Source organism: Lygodium microphyllum, chromosome 10, assembly GCF_053477565.2.
Source record: "Lygodium microphyllum isolate KBCC chromosome 10, Lygodium_microphyllum_v1.1.10, whole genome shotgun sequence".
Lineage (NCBI taxonomy): Eukaryota > Viridiplantae > Streptophyta > Polypodiopsida > Schizaeales > Lygodiaceae > Lygodium > Lygodium microphyllum.
The window spans coordinates 39,645,287-39,661,729 of NC_141144.1; the positions used below are offsets into that span (position 1 = coordinate 39,645,287).

Sequence of the window (16,443 nt, forward strand, 5' to 3'; positions counted from 1 at the left end):
AAGTTCTCTTCAAGACATGTCGATACATCATGAATCAAAAACCTTTTGCCAAGTCTGCCAAAGCCTTTACAGTACATAAAGACATAGCTCAATGATTCGGACTCTACATGTATTACATGTAAACGTTGATGTACATCCAAGACAAAGAGTCCAAATAATCCAAATGTCAATAGGTTTAGATGATTTATTAGTAGGAGAAGCCCGACTACTTCTCTCGGGAGTACTATGTATTAATAGAACCTAAGAAGGTAAACAAAATCTTTGTATGGGGCTCTAAATACAATTGAGCTCTGTATATTCATGGTTATTACATCAATCATAAGTTGATTGTTTGATGGCTAAACTCCACGACAAATGGTTCTTGGATTATCTAGACAATGTCTACTACTACTCCGAAACAATCTCCAAGTATTAGATCTTCTAGAGCTCCCTGTTATACCCAAAAACGTGCACCAAACACTAGCTTCTCCTCTCATGCTTAGACGGCAAATCTGATGGTTCCATTGGCTCCAAAAGGGAGGTAAAACACTTAGACACCTAATCGGAATTCTCTCGGGTCACTCTTTCTCTCCTCTTCCCATCCGGAGTATTGTCTGCTACCTAAAAATTGCGATCATGAGTGGCACAAATTTAGGAGCTCTTCTTTTTTTATCATGAGATTTTCCAAAACTTGCTGAAAAGCAACTTGCTTTTTGCATGTCACCCTATTCTAGAAGTTTTCTACACCTTTTTAGGATATTTACAAGAAATAATATTTAAAAGATAAAAAATAAGATAAAATTATCTAAAAATACCATATTTTTGAACCATCCATACTATGGTCAATAACATTAATGACTAATATGACATTGACTCTGTAGATTAATACAAAAGCTAGATGATGATGCACTTCAAGGTTTTTTACACTATGTCCGTGTAATCGCACGGCACAACGCACACACACATATACAAAACTTGGTCCTAAATGGCACTCTTTGGTTCGATTCGATTTTGTTCTCTTAACGAGATGTTACTACTAGCTCTCATCCCCCAAGGGCACTATTTCCAACATCCGTGCACTATTCCCAATGTTTATCAGGGGAGCTCTCCCTTGCACTCGATAGAATGGCTAGGATTGGGACCTACAATTGGCAACAAGATGCATGCCTCAAGCATTCCCTCGGAAGGAAGGACACACATGGCCTTGAATGGCACGACAGTCTCTTTTAATCATTAGTTGCCCATTATTATGCACATGTATGATGAAGCTCCAAACTTCGACTTCATCCCCACAAACATCATGACAAGGTATAGGCCTATTCACCATATCCCTACACTCCAAGTTCAAAATGTAGATGCACTCCACTCTTCTTACGCCACACTACTTCACAATCCTGCCTTTCAACTTCACCCTAACATGTTCTTGGCATAGAACCATGGCAACTTCATCGATGAACAAAGACAACTCTTTTATCACGAGTCTAACCTACTTCTGCTCTAAAATGTGGCTTGACAACATTTCAAGCTTGCATAGCAAAGCGGAGACATTCAAGAATCTACCCTTTTGGATACATATGGAACTCTGCTATGCCATGATCAAGGATTTCCTAGAGCACTACATGAAGGCTATAAAAACCCAGAATGAAAGAGAAGAAGGAGAGTGCCCCGAGAAAGTCATTGAAGGGCAGCACGAGCAAAGCAACCTCTACAACCAAACCCCCAAGAAAAAAATGTAAATTTTGCTCCATTGTTCCCTATAATGGAAACAACATTAGACATGTGTCTTCACTAATAAAGCTCTGATTGGGCTCTATCATGGCCCTCGCCCTCCTATTGAATATTTCAAGAATTTAGCCAACTAGAATTGGGAACCTCTGGGGAGCCATGTGGTTGTAGCTTAGTACTTAATTGAGAATTATTTTATCTTTCTGTTTAACTTTGAGGAGGTCACATTGAAAGTTCTAGGGCAAGGTCAATGGATGGTTAGAAAAACACCATTAAATCTATTCAAATGGTCCCCATACTTTAGCCCCAAGCCTAGCAAGATCCCCATTTGGGTAGAGTTGTCGAATCTTCCCATGTATCTCCACCCCTACCTCAAGAACATCACCATTCCTCTAGGTAGGATCCTTGATCGAAACCCAATTAATATCTAGAACTCTAAATGGCATCCCCAAGTCCTTATTGAATTGGATTTGTCCACAGACCTCCCCAACAATCTTGAGATCACAAATAAATTTGGCATCCATGTTTTGGACTAACCCATGCTCTACAAAAATCTCCCCAACTATTGCTTTAAATGTCATAAATAGGGACACTTCATTAAAGAATAACGTGAATTGAAGTCATTAGAAGATGATCCGAATGCCAAAGTTGAGGAATCAGACAATGGATTCCAAGCAATTTACAACAAGAAATCTAAATCTAACAAGCTAGCCAAAAAAAAAAGGCCCAAGTCCCAAAATAAGTTTGCCCCTTCTTCTAATGGACCTGGATAACCGTGAAGAGTATGGCTCTCAATAATCAAGCCCCCCAAGGAGAAAGAAAATACCCTTGACAATGTGCCCCCTAAGCCAGCCCAAGTGGATCTCTCCCTTGATGAAGAGGATGAGGAGTTTGTTGATAGCTCCCAATTTGTCAGATATTTGAAATCTAAATTAGAGAAATATAATGTCCTCAATGTTATACCCAAAGAGGTCAACATGATCTAGGCCGAAGAGGAATCCCTATCCCCAAACCAATTAATAAGCAAAAATCACCGAGTAACAATGACAATAACTCAGCCTCCAAAGAAGACACTCGAGAATTGGAGAGCCACCTCTCCAAACTCTCAGACCTAGGCCTCTGTTTTTTTTAAATGAAAAAAAAAAGTCAATTAATGTGATTTCTTATAACGCAAAAGGATTAATCGACCATGCCAACGTAAAATTTATTAAAGCATAACTAAGTCAAAAGCATCTCACCCTTGATTTTGTGTGCTTGCAAGAGATTAAAGCTATAGGATCTACCCTTGAAAGGAATTTGGGAAGTATTTCCTCTGCCTATCAATGGCATACTATTACCCATCTAGGAGGCAGTGGGGGCACAACTATAGGGGTCCATCATAATGTGGTGAGTATGATCTCTAAAGTACATCTTGATCCTCTTCACCAATGGATTGCCGTATTTATTAAGGTTGAGCAGGAAATTGCCAAAATCTCTATGTATGCTAATTGTTCCTTCTCTAAAAGGGCCAATGTATGGAAGTCCCTCCAAAATATGACTTGCCCCTCCATTCTAGTAAGAGATTTCAATATGATAGAGTATCCATAGGATAGATCCCAACAAAAAGGCCTTAAGGTTGCTGGGAAGGAGAAGGAGTATTGGATGCTTCTTAAAAATTCTTTGAGCATAATGGAGATGGATTCAGAGAGGCTTTTCACATGGACCAATAAACAAGAAGGAGAAGCCTTGAGAAGAGCCAGCTTGGCAAAGTATTATATGTCTTTGTAGGACTCATGGGCTCTTTCATTAATGCCTCTCTAAAAGTCCACAAGGACATAGTCATGTTCGACCACTCCCCCATCTAGCTTATTTTTTCTAATTCAAGTAATGCTATGAGAGTGAGGTGGTTTCAGACAGACCCCATGCTATTCAAAATGGACTTGGTGAAAAAAACATATCTAGGATATCTTGGACTAGTCCTTCTCATCCTCCATTCCCCTATAGCTACTTAAGATCGTGCCACCAAATTTACCTAGGACCTACTTAGAAGTGTCAAACAACAAAGAGTCACCCATAGAAGGGCCTTGAGGGCCCAAAAATACGAGGAGCGCTCTAGACACGAGGCCCTTGTTAAGCAAGCGCACCTAGAAGCCCAACACGAACTCCTCCAATTGAAACTGAACCTTAAACAAGGGAGGAGCTTGAAGCCAAAACAATAATGCTTTTCACAAGAAAATGGTTGGCAGGGAAGCTTGATAGACCCATAAAAGAATATTCTAGATTATTTAAAAAAAGGAGAGGGAGATGCTCCTCCTCCTTACTAATGGTGAAGGGAACCAAGCTCTAAATCAGGAGCAAAACCTCATGCTTGTCCACAACTACTACACCAACATATTTAGCTTCGTCCCCGCTCATAATGAAGGAAAAACCAATGCCATAGCCACAGGTCAAGCCCAAAGTAGCCCTTGACTCTATAGCCAATCTCCTTGATTAGGACCTCTCCCCAATCGAAATTGGAGATATAATATATGAACTCAAAAAGGGAAAACCCCCACTATTGATGGTCTTCCTATTGCACTCTTTCAAGAATTCGAAGAAATCCTTATCCCCCCACTCCCATAAGTTTGGAAGGAGTCTATCAGATATGGTTCCCTCCCCCACTACATTAAAGCATGGGTCATCAAACACATTCACAACCGAGATGACAAATCCCTACTTAGTAATTAGAGATCCATTACATGCTTAACCTAAGCATACAAAATTTTTGCAAAAGAGTGGACTAGACAAATTGTTGGACATCTTGATAAAAGAATTAGAAGAGAGAAAAAGGGCTTTGCCAAGGGGAGATTCATCCTCGATGCAATTATGCCCAAGAATCCAAACAAAACTTTTCATTTTTCAAGATAGACTTTGATAAGGCATATGACTAATCAAAGTGGGACTTCCTTTTCCAATCCTTACATGACACAGGATTTGGAAAAATGTTTATGAAGTTTGTAACAACCTTGTTTGGGAATGCCCCATCTTGGGTTGCTATGAATGGAGCCCTCACATCTCCATTCCCTCTACAGAAGTCTATTGGACAAGGTTGTCCATTGGCATCTCTCCTCTTCACAACAGTATGCTCTAGGGTGGATGGTTTAGGTTGGCTGAGATTGAGCAAGGCAACCTTAAAGGTATACAACTCCCCAATTATGATAAGCAAATGGTGCTAAACCAATTTGCAGTCAACACTAATAGCATCATGAAGAATGAGGACTCCTCCCTCGAATCATTCTAGAAGTGCATCCAAATAATTTGCACTATTTTTTATCGATAGTCAACCTCCACAAAATTGGAATAAAGAGTCTCTTTCGACCCCCCCTCCCAAATTGACTCACTAGAGAAGGAAGCAAAATTAAACCTAAGGGGTAGATCTTTAGATTGGTAGGATTTCAATGAGCTTTATGGTTATCCAAAATCAGAGATGGCAATGGGTGATGGAAATTTTTTGAAAGAAGCTGAATTTGGCAAGGTTTTCAAAAGAATCTTGCAAGTAGATCAGTCGTCCTCAAACATATCCTAATTTCCTCCACCACATTTTACCTCTCATGTTGAAGACCTCCCCAAATTGCTATCGAGGAACTAGTATTTGTTTGTAGAAACTTCCTTTGGGGGTCCAATGGAGGAAGGGGAATCCCTTAGGTGGCTTGGAGCATGTGTACACTACCAAAAGAGGAAGGGGGGACTTGGACTCCCAAATATCTCCCTCTTAGCAAACAAACTAGTAGCTAAATGGACCATAAGGAGCCTTCTCTTCCCTAAAGAGGACATGGCTATCCTTCCTAGTTGTTGCCTTTGCATATGTAGACATCACTATTCAAAAGGCCACTCCTCTTGCCAAAAACATCTAGGTAGCCTAGCTCAAATATATAACCAAAGTCAAACTTTCAGAAAAACACAATACCACCCTCCCCTAGTCCACACCTTTGACTCTATTTGGTTTAGCTTTTGGTGTGATCCCAGTTCCCTTGATTTCTTGAAGCCTGCCTTCAAAGGCTATAAAAAAAGTGTCCAAGTTTGGGAGGACCTTTGGGATTACTCAACGAAACAATGGCTTAACCTCCTCCGAATTAACCAAAAGTTCAACTTGAAAAATGATGAAACAACTCTCATACAACTTGGGATTAACCTTTGAAACCCACACATATCTATGGCTATTCAAATACATCATAACTTTAACTTCATCTCAATGTGTTGGGATAATGATAAACCTTTCCTCCCCTTCCCAAACATTGAACCTTCCAATCACAAACTTATCACAAAGCTAAACGAGAGATGGCATATTAATTGGGATAAATACCAATGGAAATTTAGATTCATGAACCTATGGTCACTTATCATACCTTCCAAAAAATTTACATTAATGTGGCTAATCATAACTAAAGGCTTTTTGACAAGGGAGAGAGCTTATGACTAGGATTAAACAATGGCATGTGTCCTAGATGAAAAGTTAAGATCGAATCTATTTCTCACATCTTCTTGAATTGCAAGTTCAATAATGAAGCATTGAGATTCCTCCAAATAACCATAAGGGAATTTCACCCTTAATCATTCTCTTGGAAATAAATTCTACTTGGGGAAGCTAATGGTTCACCCACATTGTTTTGGGCTTTCTTTTGGGCCATTTATCCATGGAATATTTGATGCCATCCTAATGATGCAATTTCAAAGGCTCTTTTGATTCCTCTATTTTTTCAAAAACTAAAATCAAAGTTTGTGTTGCAAATTTTCTCAAACCAATAGGGATTGGTCATATAAATAGAATCTCAAGTCCAATAGAGAAATGAAAGGCTTGGTAGACAATCTGTTGTTGCTCAAGCCATGACCAAGTTTCAATGAGAAGCAAAAGAGCTTGAGGTCATCCTCAATAACATCAAGGATGTAGCCTGTATATACTAAACCCAACTACATGATCAAATATGTTATCCTCCTTTTTACTATCATAGCCATCGCATAACTCACTTGTATGGCAACCTTGTACCCCTCCCCTAGGGGATTATGAGAAAACTACTCAAGCAGCATGGTTGCTATAACCTTTCCTGCTATATTACTAGAAGTTTCTCTGTGCATTCTCTATGTAGATCTTGGACCTAGATGGTTTATCCTTAAAGCCAGCCAATATATAAAATTGTAAATATGTGCTTTCTTTTTAAATATTATTACCGCCATTGTAAAAATTAAAAGGAAACTTATTAACCTTCATGGAAAACATTTGTGGTTGCAATTACAAAAGAAGCTCTCACATGTGATACACAAGTTTTTCACCATATCTATATAACTTTGGCTCCAAGTCTATGATGTCAAAGAGTTTTCTATTCATGGTATAAAACATAGAGTTCTTATGTTTGCAGAAGAACTTCATTAGGATTCACATGAGAAACTTTCATACATAATTCAATCATTGTTAACCAACATCCGTCTTAGATATCACTTAATTTCATAAGTTCTTTTGTAACTGTCATACAATTTTCAATTATACCATGTATATTGACAAAAATTAAGTCTATGGGAACCCACAACTTGATCAACTGGAGGTAATTGACAGTCTGTAGGCTAAGTCACATTGGTTCAAGAGGAAAATTTACCTAGAAATCAAGAGAAGTGCCAAAAGTCCACTAGGTTTGTATGGGACTTGGAGTAATGGACTTATATGACTTATAAGTGACCTAAATGGTCAAACTGAAGAGTGGGAGCTGAAGAGGATGTAGCCCGCATTTTTCGGTGCAAAAAATGGACCTGCATACCTGTGCCAGATGGAGGATGAGCTGTGGGCTATGGTGCATGCTCCAAAGCATGCAAACTCAAGGCAAAGTGAAGCTGAAGAAGGAGATACAAACAAGGAAGGTGAGAGCTCTTCTTACCCGTCCATTTGGTATGACAAAAATGAGTGGTATGACAGTCCATAAAAGGGGGAAACCTGAGAAAAAGGATTCAACCTGCTCTTATGTACGTCTTCTTTCATTCTTTTACCATATTCATGGTCTAATGAAGCCCGTCTTGTACCCAAGTACTTGAGTGACTTTGGGGGCAAGCAAAGGGGAGGATTTTGAAGGTATATGGGCTGTTTTGGACTGAAAAAACCAGTCATAAACAGGGCAACCCACTGTTCTTGTCCATTTTGATGAGAAAACTAGTGTTCTATGTGGTTGTAAGAGAAGGAATTGACCTCTTAACATCAAGGCTTCATTTGAGAATGATTAGAGAAGCTTATTCTTGGGATTATATGCACTTTTGGAGCTTGATTATGGGCTGGAGATTATTGCTTTAAAATAGGGCTGAAGTAAATTTTATGCTTTGTCAATGCATTTCATGAGTTTTTGATCTATGTCTTGGATGTAATTGAGTCTACCATCAAAATACTTGTATCTTAGAGTCGTTATCCATTCATGTTCATGAAATAGAAACCGTTTGAGCTTACATTTGGAGTATGCATTTGGATTAAATATGAGATTATCCCTAAATGTATTGGCTTATTATCCGCATATGCATTTGATGTGATCAAGACAATCTTTCATTCCATTCATGTATGCTAAATAAAAGAAAAAGCTTGAGATCTTCTTCTTCAACTAAGTCATCTCAAAAACCCAAATCTTATCAAAACCCAATCTTTTCTCCTTCTCCTAACCTTGAATCCCACACTCCTCTTCTGCTCTAAACCCCGGTGGAAGACCTCAACCCCCAACACGACGAAAACGAAAGGAGTGGACGACATGGCATGACAATGATAGGTAGTTAAGGCCCTTAACTACAACACAAGTCAGGTGTGCATGCATGCAAATGGCAAAGGTTGGGCTGTGTGAAAGGATTGATGAGCCTACCTAGCTAAGTGAGGAGAGGGTGGAAACTTGTGTAGGAATGCATGGATTAGCAAGGTGTCCTTGATACAAAGTTCAAGCTCATCGTCCTTAGCAAAAGGCTTCTTCTATATGGTGTTGGTTGAATTAAGGGCAAAGCAAGACTACTTCTTTGCTTCAATCATGGGCCATAGAGGTAATATTGTCTATGCCATGCAATGGTACTCTTCATTCTCCCCAAATGGGGTTTTGCAACATGATAAAATAAGCTTGAAAGTGATAGAAAGAATGATGAAGGTTGAAACGAAGGAGGTGCATGAAAGAAGCAAAGATCCTAAGGAGGTAACCCTTGAGAAGGGTAAAAAAAATATATCAATAGCAACAAAGGAGAACAAAAAGAGGCTCAAGCTTAGTAAAGGAGTAAGTAGACAACCAACAAAGATAATGAAAATCTTGACCAAAAGGGTAACATGTAAAAGGGAAAGGTCCAAAATAGCAAGGTAAAATCTCTCTTGAAAAATTAGCTAGAGTTCCTTTTGTGGATAGGAATTTCTATGGTTATTGATGGAGAAGAGGAACTATTTGAATATGCGGATGGACTATATTGATGGGCTAAAATAGTCCCCTAGGATCAACATCATATATTGGAATGTCTAGGGATCTAGTATAGAGATGAGAAAGCATGTTTGTTTTATAGGGTAATTAGATGACATAAGTTAGGCATCATAACTCTACCAAAAATCAAACTTGATGAGGACTTAGTAAAAGAGGTTTATTTTGAGGGATATGCATGCCTCAAATACATGTTAGAAAGGGAAGGGGGACTCCCTACACTTGATAAATGTCACTTACAATCCTTTCTTTGCTTGGAAGATGGCCACTAGTAATTGGATTGATCTGAATGTCACATTGTGGATGAATCCTTCAATCTTGCCTCCGTTTATGCCTCCATCATGTTGTGTAGGCTTGCACTGATGCTTTGGTGGACCTAGATGGTGTCACACATATTACTTCATGTGCTTTCTACTCACCATTGCATTGTGGTCTCTCACCTCACATGTATCATTATTGAGGATATCCATAGCCCATCCTAATTGATAGTCTATCCTATAAACAAGCTTAGCTTCAAAGAGAACTCATTGCATGTCGTTTAGAAGTTGCTCATGAGCTCTAAATCTCTCTCGGTCCTAATGAGTGCTCCTCACCATAGCCTCTCACTCCTTAGTTCCCATGATCTCACAGACAAGAAGGTGTACTGCAATGCTTGTCCTTTTGATCGATGTGAGTCCGCTTTGTGTGTGTGTGTGTGTGTGTGTGTGTGTGTGTGTGTGTGTTCCTCTTTGTTGAATCTCATGGACAACTAGTTAATCCCTCTCTCTTCAACTCTTTCCTCTATTCATAGATGAGAAAGGAAATACAAGTATAGGTGAATAGGATCCAATGGAGAAGGCCTTCCCATTGCATGCAGTCTCACCAAGCTCTCACTTTTTAGGTCGATTGCTTTGGTGCTGCAGAAAGATAGTTGGATAGAAGAGAAGAGATAAGCCATGATTTACACACGAATTATTTTTAAATTAATCTTTCCATTGTAAATTTGAGGTGGTCTCTTTTACGGATGGATAGGGGTAATTTACTCTTGATTACTTGTAGGGGGTCACTCTTTTGAACATGATTGTAAGGTCATTAACTCATTTGGCATGTCTAAATTAAATCTCACTATCTCATCACTCTTGGACCCACAATTTTTGAATTACAACTTGCACAGGTACGAGTGGTGAGAGCTCGATGCTTCATCACAATAGCACTTGGTGTACATGCAAGGAAGAGTTATGCGTTTATATGGGATACTGGCTAATGGTGAGGGTGAGTGGGTGGGTGTGCAAGTGGGAGTTGGGTCTAACATTAGGCAAGCCAAGGCTTCTTAGTTATATTGAACAATTAAGGACCTAGTTTGTGTGAAGTTATTAGTGCAGTGATGTCACAGTGGCATTCATGGGGTGACATGTTTATCAAATTCTTGAGTTGTTCTACCCTTGAGGATGCATGGTGTAGGGGAAGGGGATTGGAGATGAATCTAGTCAATTGAAACCACTAGACACATCCAACTTAAGGACCCTAGATGTAGTGCTTTCGTGTGCTCCTAGACTAAAACTGGAGTTCTGCTCCTTTTTTATTTTTTAGACCTCAGAATCCTCTTTCTTGTAAATAGAAGATGAGAAGTCTCAAATATGTTTCCATGCACGCTTTGCTCATAAGGTAGCTCTTAATGTCTAATCATTTTGTAAATAGAGAAGTGGGCAATAATGTGTGGTTAAAGCTTGACTCAAATGGATTCTCATTCACGTCCTCTAACAAACAATGGGCTAGCAATATAGTGACACAAAGAATTAACTTGACCATTGCATATTTGTTAATGCTTGCAAATGAAGTCTTTCATAGTAGATCATGGTACTTAGCCCATGAGACCTACCAGCTTCAAACTCTGACATGTTCTAATCTCCCATGAAGAAAGTGGGTTCAGGTGCTAGTTTTATGATGAGAAAATCCCATTTCTAGGTTCTACAAGTAAAGGTTTTGGGTGTAAAGGGAGACAAGGGAAAGTTCTTGCATTCCAATCATGAATGAGATAGCAAGGAAGTGGCCTTCATCATCTTTCCACCTTACACATGATAAAAGTTCTTTGACAGGGCTCAATGTTCCTCCTTTGCCTCTTGCACAAGCTATTGAAAAGCTAATATAAGAAGAGACTTTGAAATCAAGCACATCTTCTTAGCTAGTTTGATCTCCTAACGAGTTATGAGATTGCATGCCATATTTCTTCTAAGGAACATAAGCCCTTAATATTCCATGTTAAGGAATAGATATTTTAAAAATAACTTATTCATAAAACAGGTCAAGATCTTCATGCCCATCATGCAAAGCAACAAATATGCTTGCATCCATCAAAGGGAGGCATGCCAACTTTTAGAGAGAGAGAGAAGTTGGGGGGGGGGGGGGGTCGGGGAAAGGAGAGAACTACCGTGAAGCAACCTTGCATTCCTTGTGTGAAAAACATTAGTATTTCTTATTACTAAAGGGAAAAAGAAAACAGAAGAATGAGGAAAGGGCGCTCTCTCTAGGCTCTCATGAGTGCCGTCACAGCCCCGAGTCCTTTGTTTTGGTTTTGAGCCCTCCGTGAATCTCAAGTATTCAATTAGTTTCCGAAAGCTTCTCTCTCTCTCTCTCTCTCGCGGTGCTGCAGTACAAAAGCATCCAAGTAGAAATGAAGAAACGTGTCGGTATGCCCCCTTTCCATGACCCTCTTTTTTACCTCATACGCTTCCACTGCACGCTAATACTGTGCTTCCACGATCCATCCAAGGTTAAGCTCTCTAATCCACAGTTAACCTCTTGATTTTCACCGTTAATCCCTCCATTCCCAATGTCAGTCCCTTGTCCTCGTCTTGTGATCAGTGCTTTTCACCTAAGTCCCTCTTCTACGACAGTAATTACACTGCTTCTCATGTACTTTTCCACCATTGCAGCCTAGCCTCTACCTACACATCCTCTACCTACACGTAAGCATATTTTCCTTGTTAATCCCTTTTTGTACCATGCAAGCGCCGCCCCCCACCCCTCCATTTCTTAATACTTGCAGTGAATTGAAAGCTTCAGAGGGAAGCCCTGGCCAGCTTTCACATTTTGAGGAGTCAAGATCTCTAGTTACCTTTTGCAAAAGCATTTGTATGCTCATCTTCCCTCTCTTCTACCCAACTAAAACCTAGGTGTGTGTCTGTGACAGGAGTGTACTAAAACATCAATGTGTGTGTTCTATGTATCATATACTCCATTGAAGTCCCCCCTGAGCTTTTCATCAAGCTTGCCTTTATAGGTGGCTGTCTGTGCTTCACTGCAACTTCAACTTCTTAGAGGGCTTTTAGATCATGATTAAGCTCATGTTAGGGCTGTCAAACCTCGATTAGGTACCTAATTTAACCTCTGAGGGGTGCCACGATGGAGCTCCCCAAGGCTCAGAAGGGAAGCATTGTCACCATTCTATCTCGATGGCGTGCTATACTGATTGGCCTTGTTGTGGGTCTCTTAATGTCTGCCATTTTCGCCTCTAACTTTGCCAACAAAATTGTCCCCAATCCACTAAACTCTGTGCCGTCCGCCTCCCCTTCCTCCTCTTCCTCTTTTTCTCCTCTGTATTTCCCTAACCAGCTCTTCGTCCTCCTTTTCAGAGGCCATGATTATGCCCCACGTCAGGAGGAGAAGAGTTATGATGAGTACCAGAGATCACTTTCAATACCAGCAGAGGTGCAATCCTCATCATCAGACACAGGAGCTATACTGCAGAACGGAAGAGAGAAAATTGAAGATGGAGCTGAAAGGCCATATCTTTCAGACAACTGTCAAGGCAACCATATTATGAGAAATCAGACAATGGTGCATGATCTCAATGTAGATGTAGATAAAGGAGCTATCAGCCAAGCCATTCCATTAAGTAGCACTGATGTTCTGACTAACGTTGATACTAAGCATGGCTCCGTTGAGGTATCTCCTCCTGTAAAGAGGCAGTACTGTGACATCTCCTTCGGAGAATGGGTTCAAGATGAGTCATATCCTCTCTATCACCCCGGTTCTTGCCCCTTTGTTGACGAGGGGTTCAACTGCCAACAGAATGGACGCCCGGATAGCAACTACACAAGGTGGAGATGGGCACCTCATGGTTGCAACATTCCAAGGTAATCCATGCTCATTGAATATCAAATGGGCAAAGTAATATGTTTTTGAATGCATACGGAATTAAAATTTGCCTGCAAGGCTACAAGTAGGTGGTCTGCTCTCTTGCTTGGATTGACTCTAATAGAGCCTATTATTTTGGGGGATGTTTGCCATTGAAAGGTTAAATGGCTCTGATATGCTGAATAAATTAAGAGGCAAAAGGCTTGTCTTTGTGGGAGACTCCCTGAACAGAAATCAGTGGGAATCAATGCTTTGCATTCTCAGAGAAGCATTACCAGATAAAAGCAGAATTGTTCAAATACAAGGTGGTCGGATCTCGAAATTGCCTGGGGCATTTGTATTCAAATATCTGGTAAGCAGCCTTTTAAGTATCAGTCAGTGCAAGGATGGGCAAGGTGTGACTCTGTGATTTCGTAATCAGGGATTTGAGCAAAATTATATCCTGAACCTTGATGAGATTTTGATAGTTTTGATGCTGCAGGATTATGATTGCAGAGTAGAATTTTACACATCTCACTATTTGGTAGACGAAGAAGAACCTCCCACTGGAGACAGTCAGTTCACTATAAGGCTGGATAGAATGGACAAATCAGAGAGACGATGGAGGAAGGCAGATGTTCTGGTGTTCAATACTGGGCATTGGTGGACACCAGACAAGATTGGGGAAGGGTATTAGCATTCTCCTTCCGAAAGTCTGTCAGTGCATTATTTGGCTAGATAACTGCTAGAATTAGTTATTAAGTTTGCAGGACTGCTCATTTTAATTTACTTAACCAATGGGAACCTTGGCCTTTTATCTTATTGGATGCAATGCTCGCATGGGTGTTTGTTGAGGCAGAGAGGATCGATTTTGGGAGAAGGGTAAGCTGTATAGAAAGCTGGATGTAGATGTGGCTTACCGGAAGTCCCTCCACACATGGGCCAAATGGGTTGACAGGCATGTCAATCCTGCAAACACTACTGTGTTTTTCAGAGGATATTCACCCACACATTACATGTAAGCAGACTCCATCTTAACAATAACATGAAATTTTGTGAAAATTTTTATCACTCTTTGTGTTGTGCAAAGTTGGGAGCTTAGATTTCATAATACTCCTATTCATATGGTCAGCATGTAGAACTTGAGGTCAGGCATTAGGAAGACAAGTAATAAATGTGCTTTTGGACAAGAGTTGGAGATGATTTGAATGTTAACCATGAGATAGATAAATCATCCTGCAATCAGTAAGCTAGTTGTTTCCTTCTGATTTCTGTGGATTTGCAATGCTACAGTGGAGGCCAATGGAACTCAGGTGGTCAATGCCACACTGAGAATGAACCCATTTTCAACGAGTCATATCTGATACCATATCCAGACAAGATGCAAGAACTGGATGAAGTGATACAGCACATGAAGGTGCCAGTCAAGTTGTTAAATATCACAAGGCTATCTGATTTCAGAAAGGATGCACATCCGGCGGTGTACGGGCATCCGGCTGAAGAGAGGCAAGCTTATCAGGATTGCAGCCATTGGTGCCTGCCTGGATTGCCAGACACTTGGAATGAGCTGCTATACTACTCTTTGTTCAGCATGGGCAAACAGGGCTGATAGGGGGCTGAACTATATACATGGATGCAAATCTTTTTGGGTGGGTTGGAAGGTGAATTGGTGCTTGCCCTTGGAAAGAGGGGCTGCATTGGCCTGCTGATCTACCCACTCTCATGTACAGAGAGAGACTGTAAAGGCACGAGTAATCTCTTGTTTTGTGGCAAGAGTTTCTGTCAGCTTGCAGTATTAACTATCAAGCTGCTAATTACTGGTTGATTGGCCGGCTGTCGGCTGAAATTAATGAGGGCTCATACAGCTGAGCTAATAAAGATCATCTCATGAAGGGGGCAAATTAGAAGGGAGGGGTGCTTCAACATGATAATGATATCATATGACTGTGCATAGGCATGGGCATGGGCATGGCCGATAAATTCCTCCTCTCGTACAAATCAAACATATAGCACGAGTCACACGGCCCATTTTCTCATGGTCGGAGTGGCGCACTTGTTCAAAAATACGTATTGGAAATTGATATATACAAAAGTTCGGATCTATCTATCTTTGCAAAAATATTCGAAGGTATTTAGCTTTGCAAAAATAAAGTGTGGCTGTCAGCTGATTATACGTTACAATACTCAAAGTGAATGGGAAGAAGTAGGCCTAGAGTGTGGGCTCAACAATGAAATTTATAGGTGCCATTGATAAATTTTCCCCAGTGCCTCTCTCTTTCCCACACAACTAGACCATGATGACAGGTGTTTGTGTAAGTTTGAACCCTTTCATTTCCAATTCCTAGGTTTTTCTTTGCCTTATCTTCCATTCCTTTGATACCATGTGTTAAGCTTTAGCAATACTTTATGCTTTAAATATGATACTTTCTCATGTGTACTTGTATCCTTACTACTCGCATTAAGTACTTAAGGGCTATCAAAGTTGTCCTTCCCTTCATGATTCTTGCATTGTACACACATTCTTCACCCATGTTTCCATCTCCTTGTTAAAACATCCACATAGGAGGATCCCTACTAACCTTTTGCTAGGGTGCTTGGAACTCTATCCACGTAGAGGTGGGGGGACACACTTTACAATTAGGTGCCTCCTTTTCTTTGGGCTAGGCTCCCCATAATATCCTTTAGTCAAAGTCTTGAGGTTGATCTTTAAATGTGTACATGGCTTTATTTGGTTGATATGAGACACATAATAACATTTTCAAGATTGTTTGGTCCTTTCGATGGGTTCTACACGCATTTCTTGTAATTTCACCAAGCATTTAATATTAAGGTCGCAATGATTCCTCTTTGTCAATTCATATTGCTCATGATTGTTCTTATTTCACTAACCATTTAATATTAAGGTTGCAATGATTCCTCTTTGCCAATCCATATTGTTTTAGTGCAAGATCTTCATTTCTTCTTCATTGCCTTCTCATTTATGCATTTTATTATATTCTCCTTTTACTCTTATGTTAGTGTTCACTAAAAACATTTTGGGTACTAGATACATTAACCTTTAACTCAAAACTTTGGAGGGATTTGTGAATTGAAGTACATATATTTACTAGTCTTTGAACTAAACATTCTTTGAATGGTGAAGGTGTTTTTGGAAATTTTGCAATTCAATTTACATTGAGCCTTTGATTTTGTGAACATGGTCTTACATGTTACTTTT

At 40.0% G+C, this 16,443-nt stretch overlaps 1 protein-coding gene across 1 annotated transcript; it reads left to right on the top strand.

Moving 5' to 3' along the window:
- The first annotated feature begins 11,790 nt into the window (after nt 1-11,790).
- Nucleotides 11,791-15,345, top strand: LOC148029909 (protein trichome birefringence-like 5). Its single transcript, XM_087686201.1, has 5 exons — nt 11,791-13,246; nt 13,407-13,599; nt 13,729-13,916; nt 14,086-14,244; nt 14,520-15,345. Exons 1-5 carry the CDS (start codon nt 12,513-12,515, stop codon nt 14,833-14,835), a joined length of 1,590 nt encoding a protein of 529 aa, XP_087542327.1. The 5' UTR covers nt 11,791-12,512; the 3' UTR covers nt 14,836-15,345.
- The last annotated feature ends 1,098 nt before the right edge of the window (nt 15,346-16,443 follow it).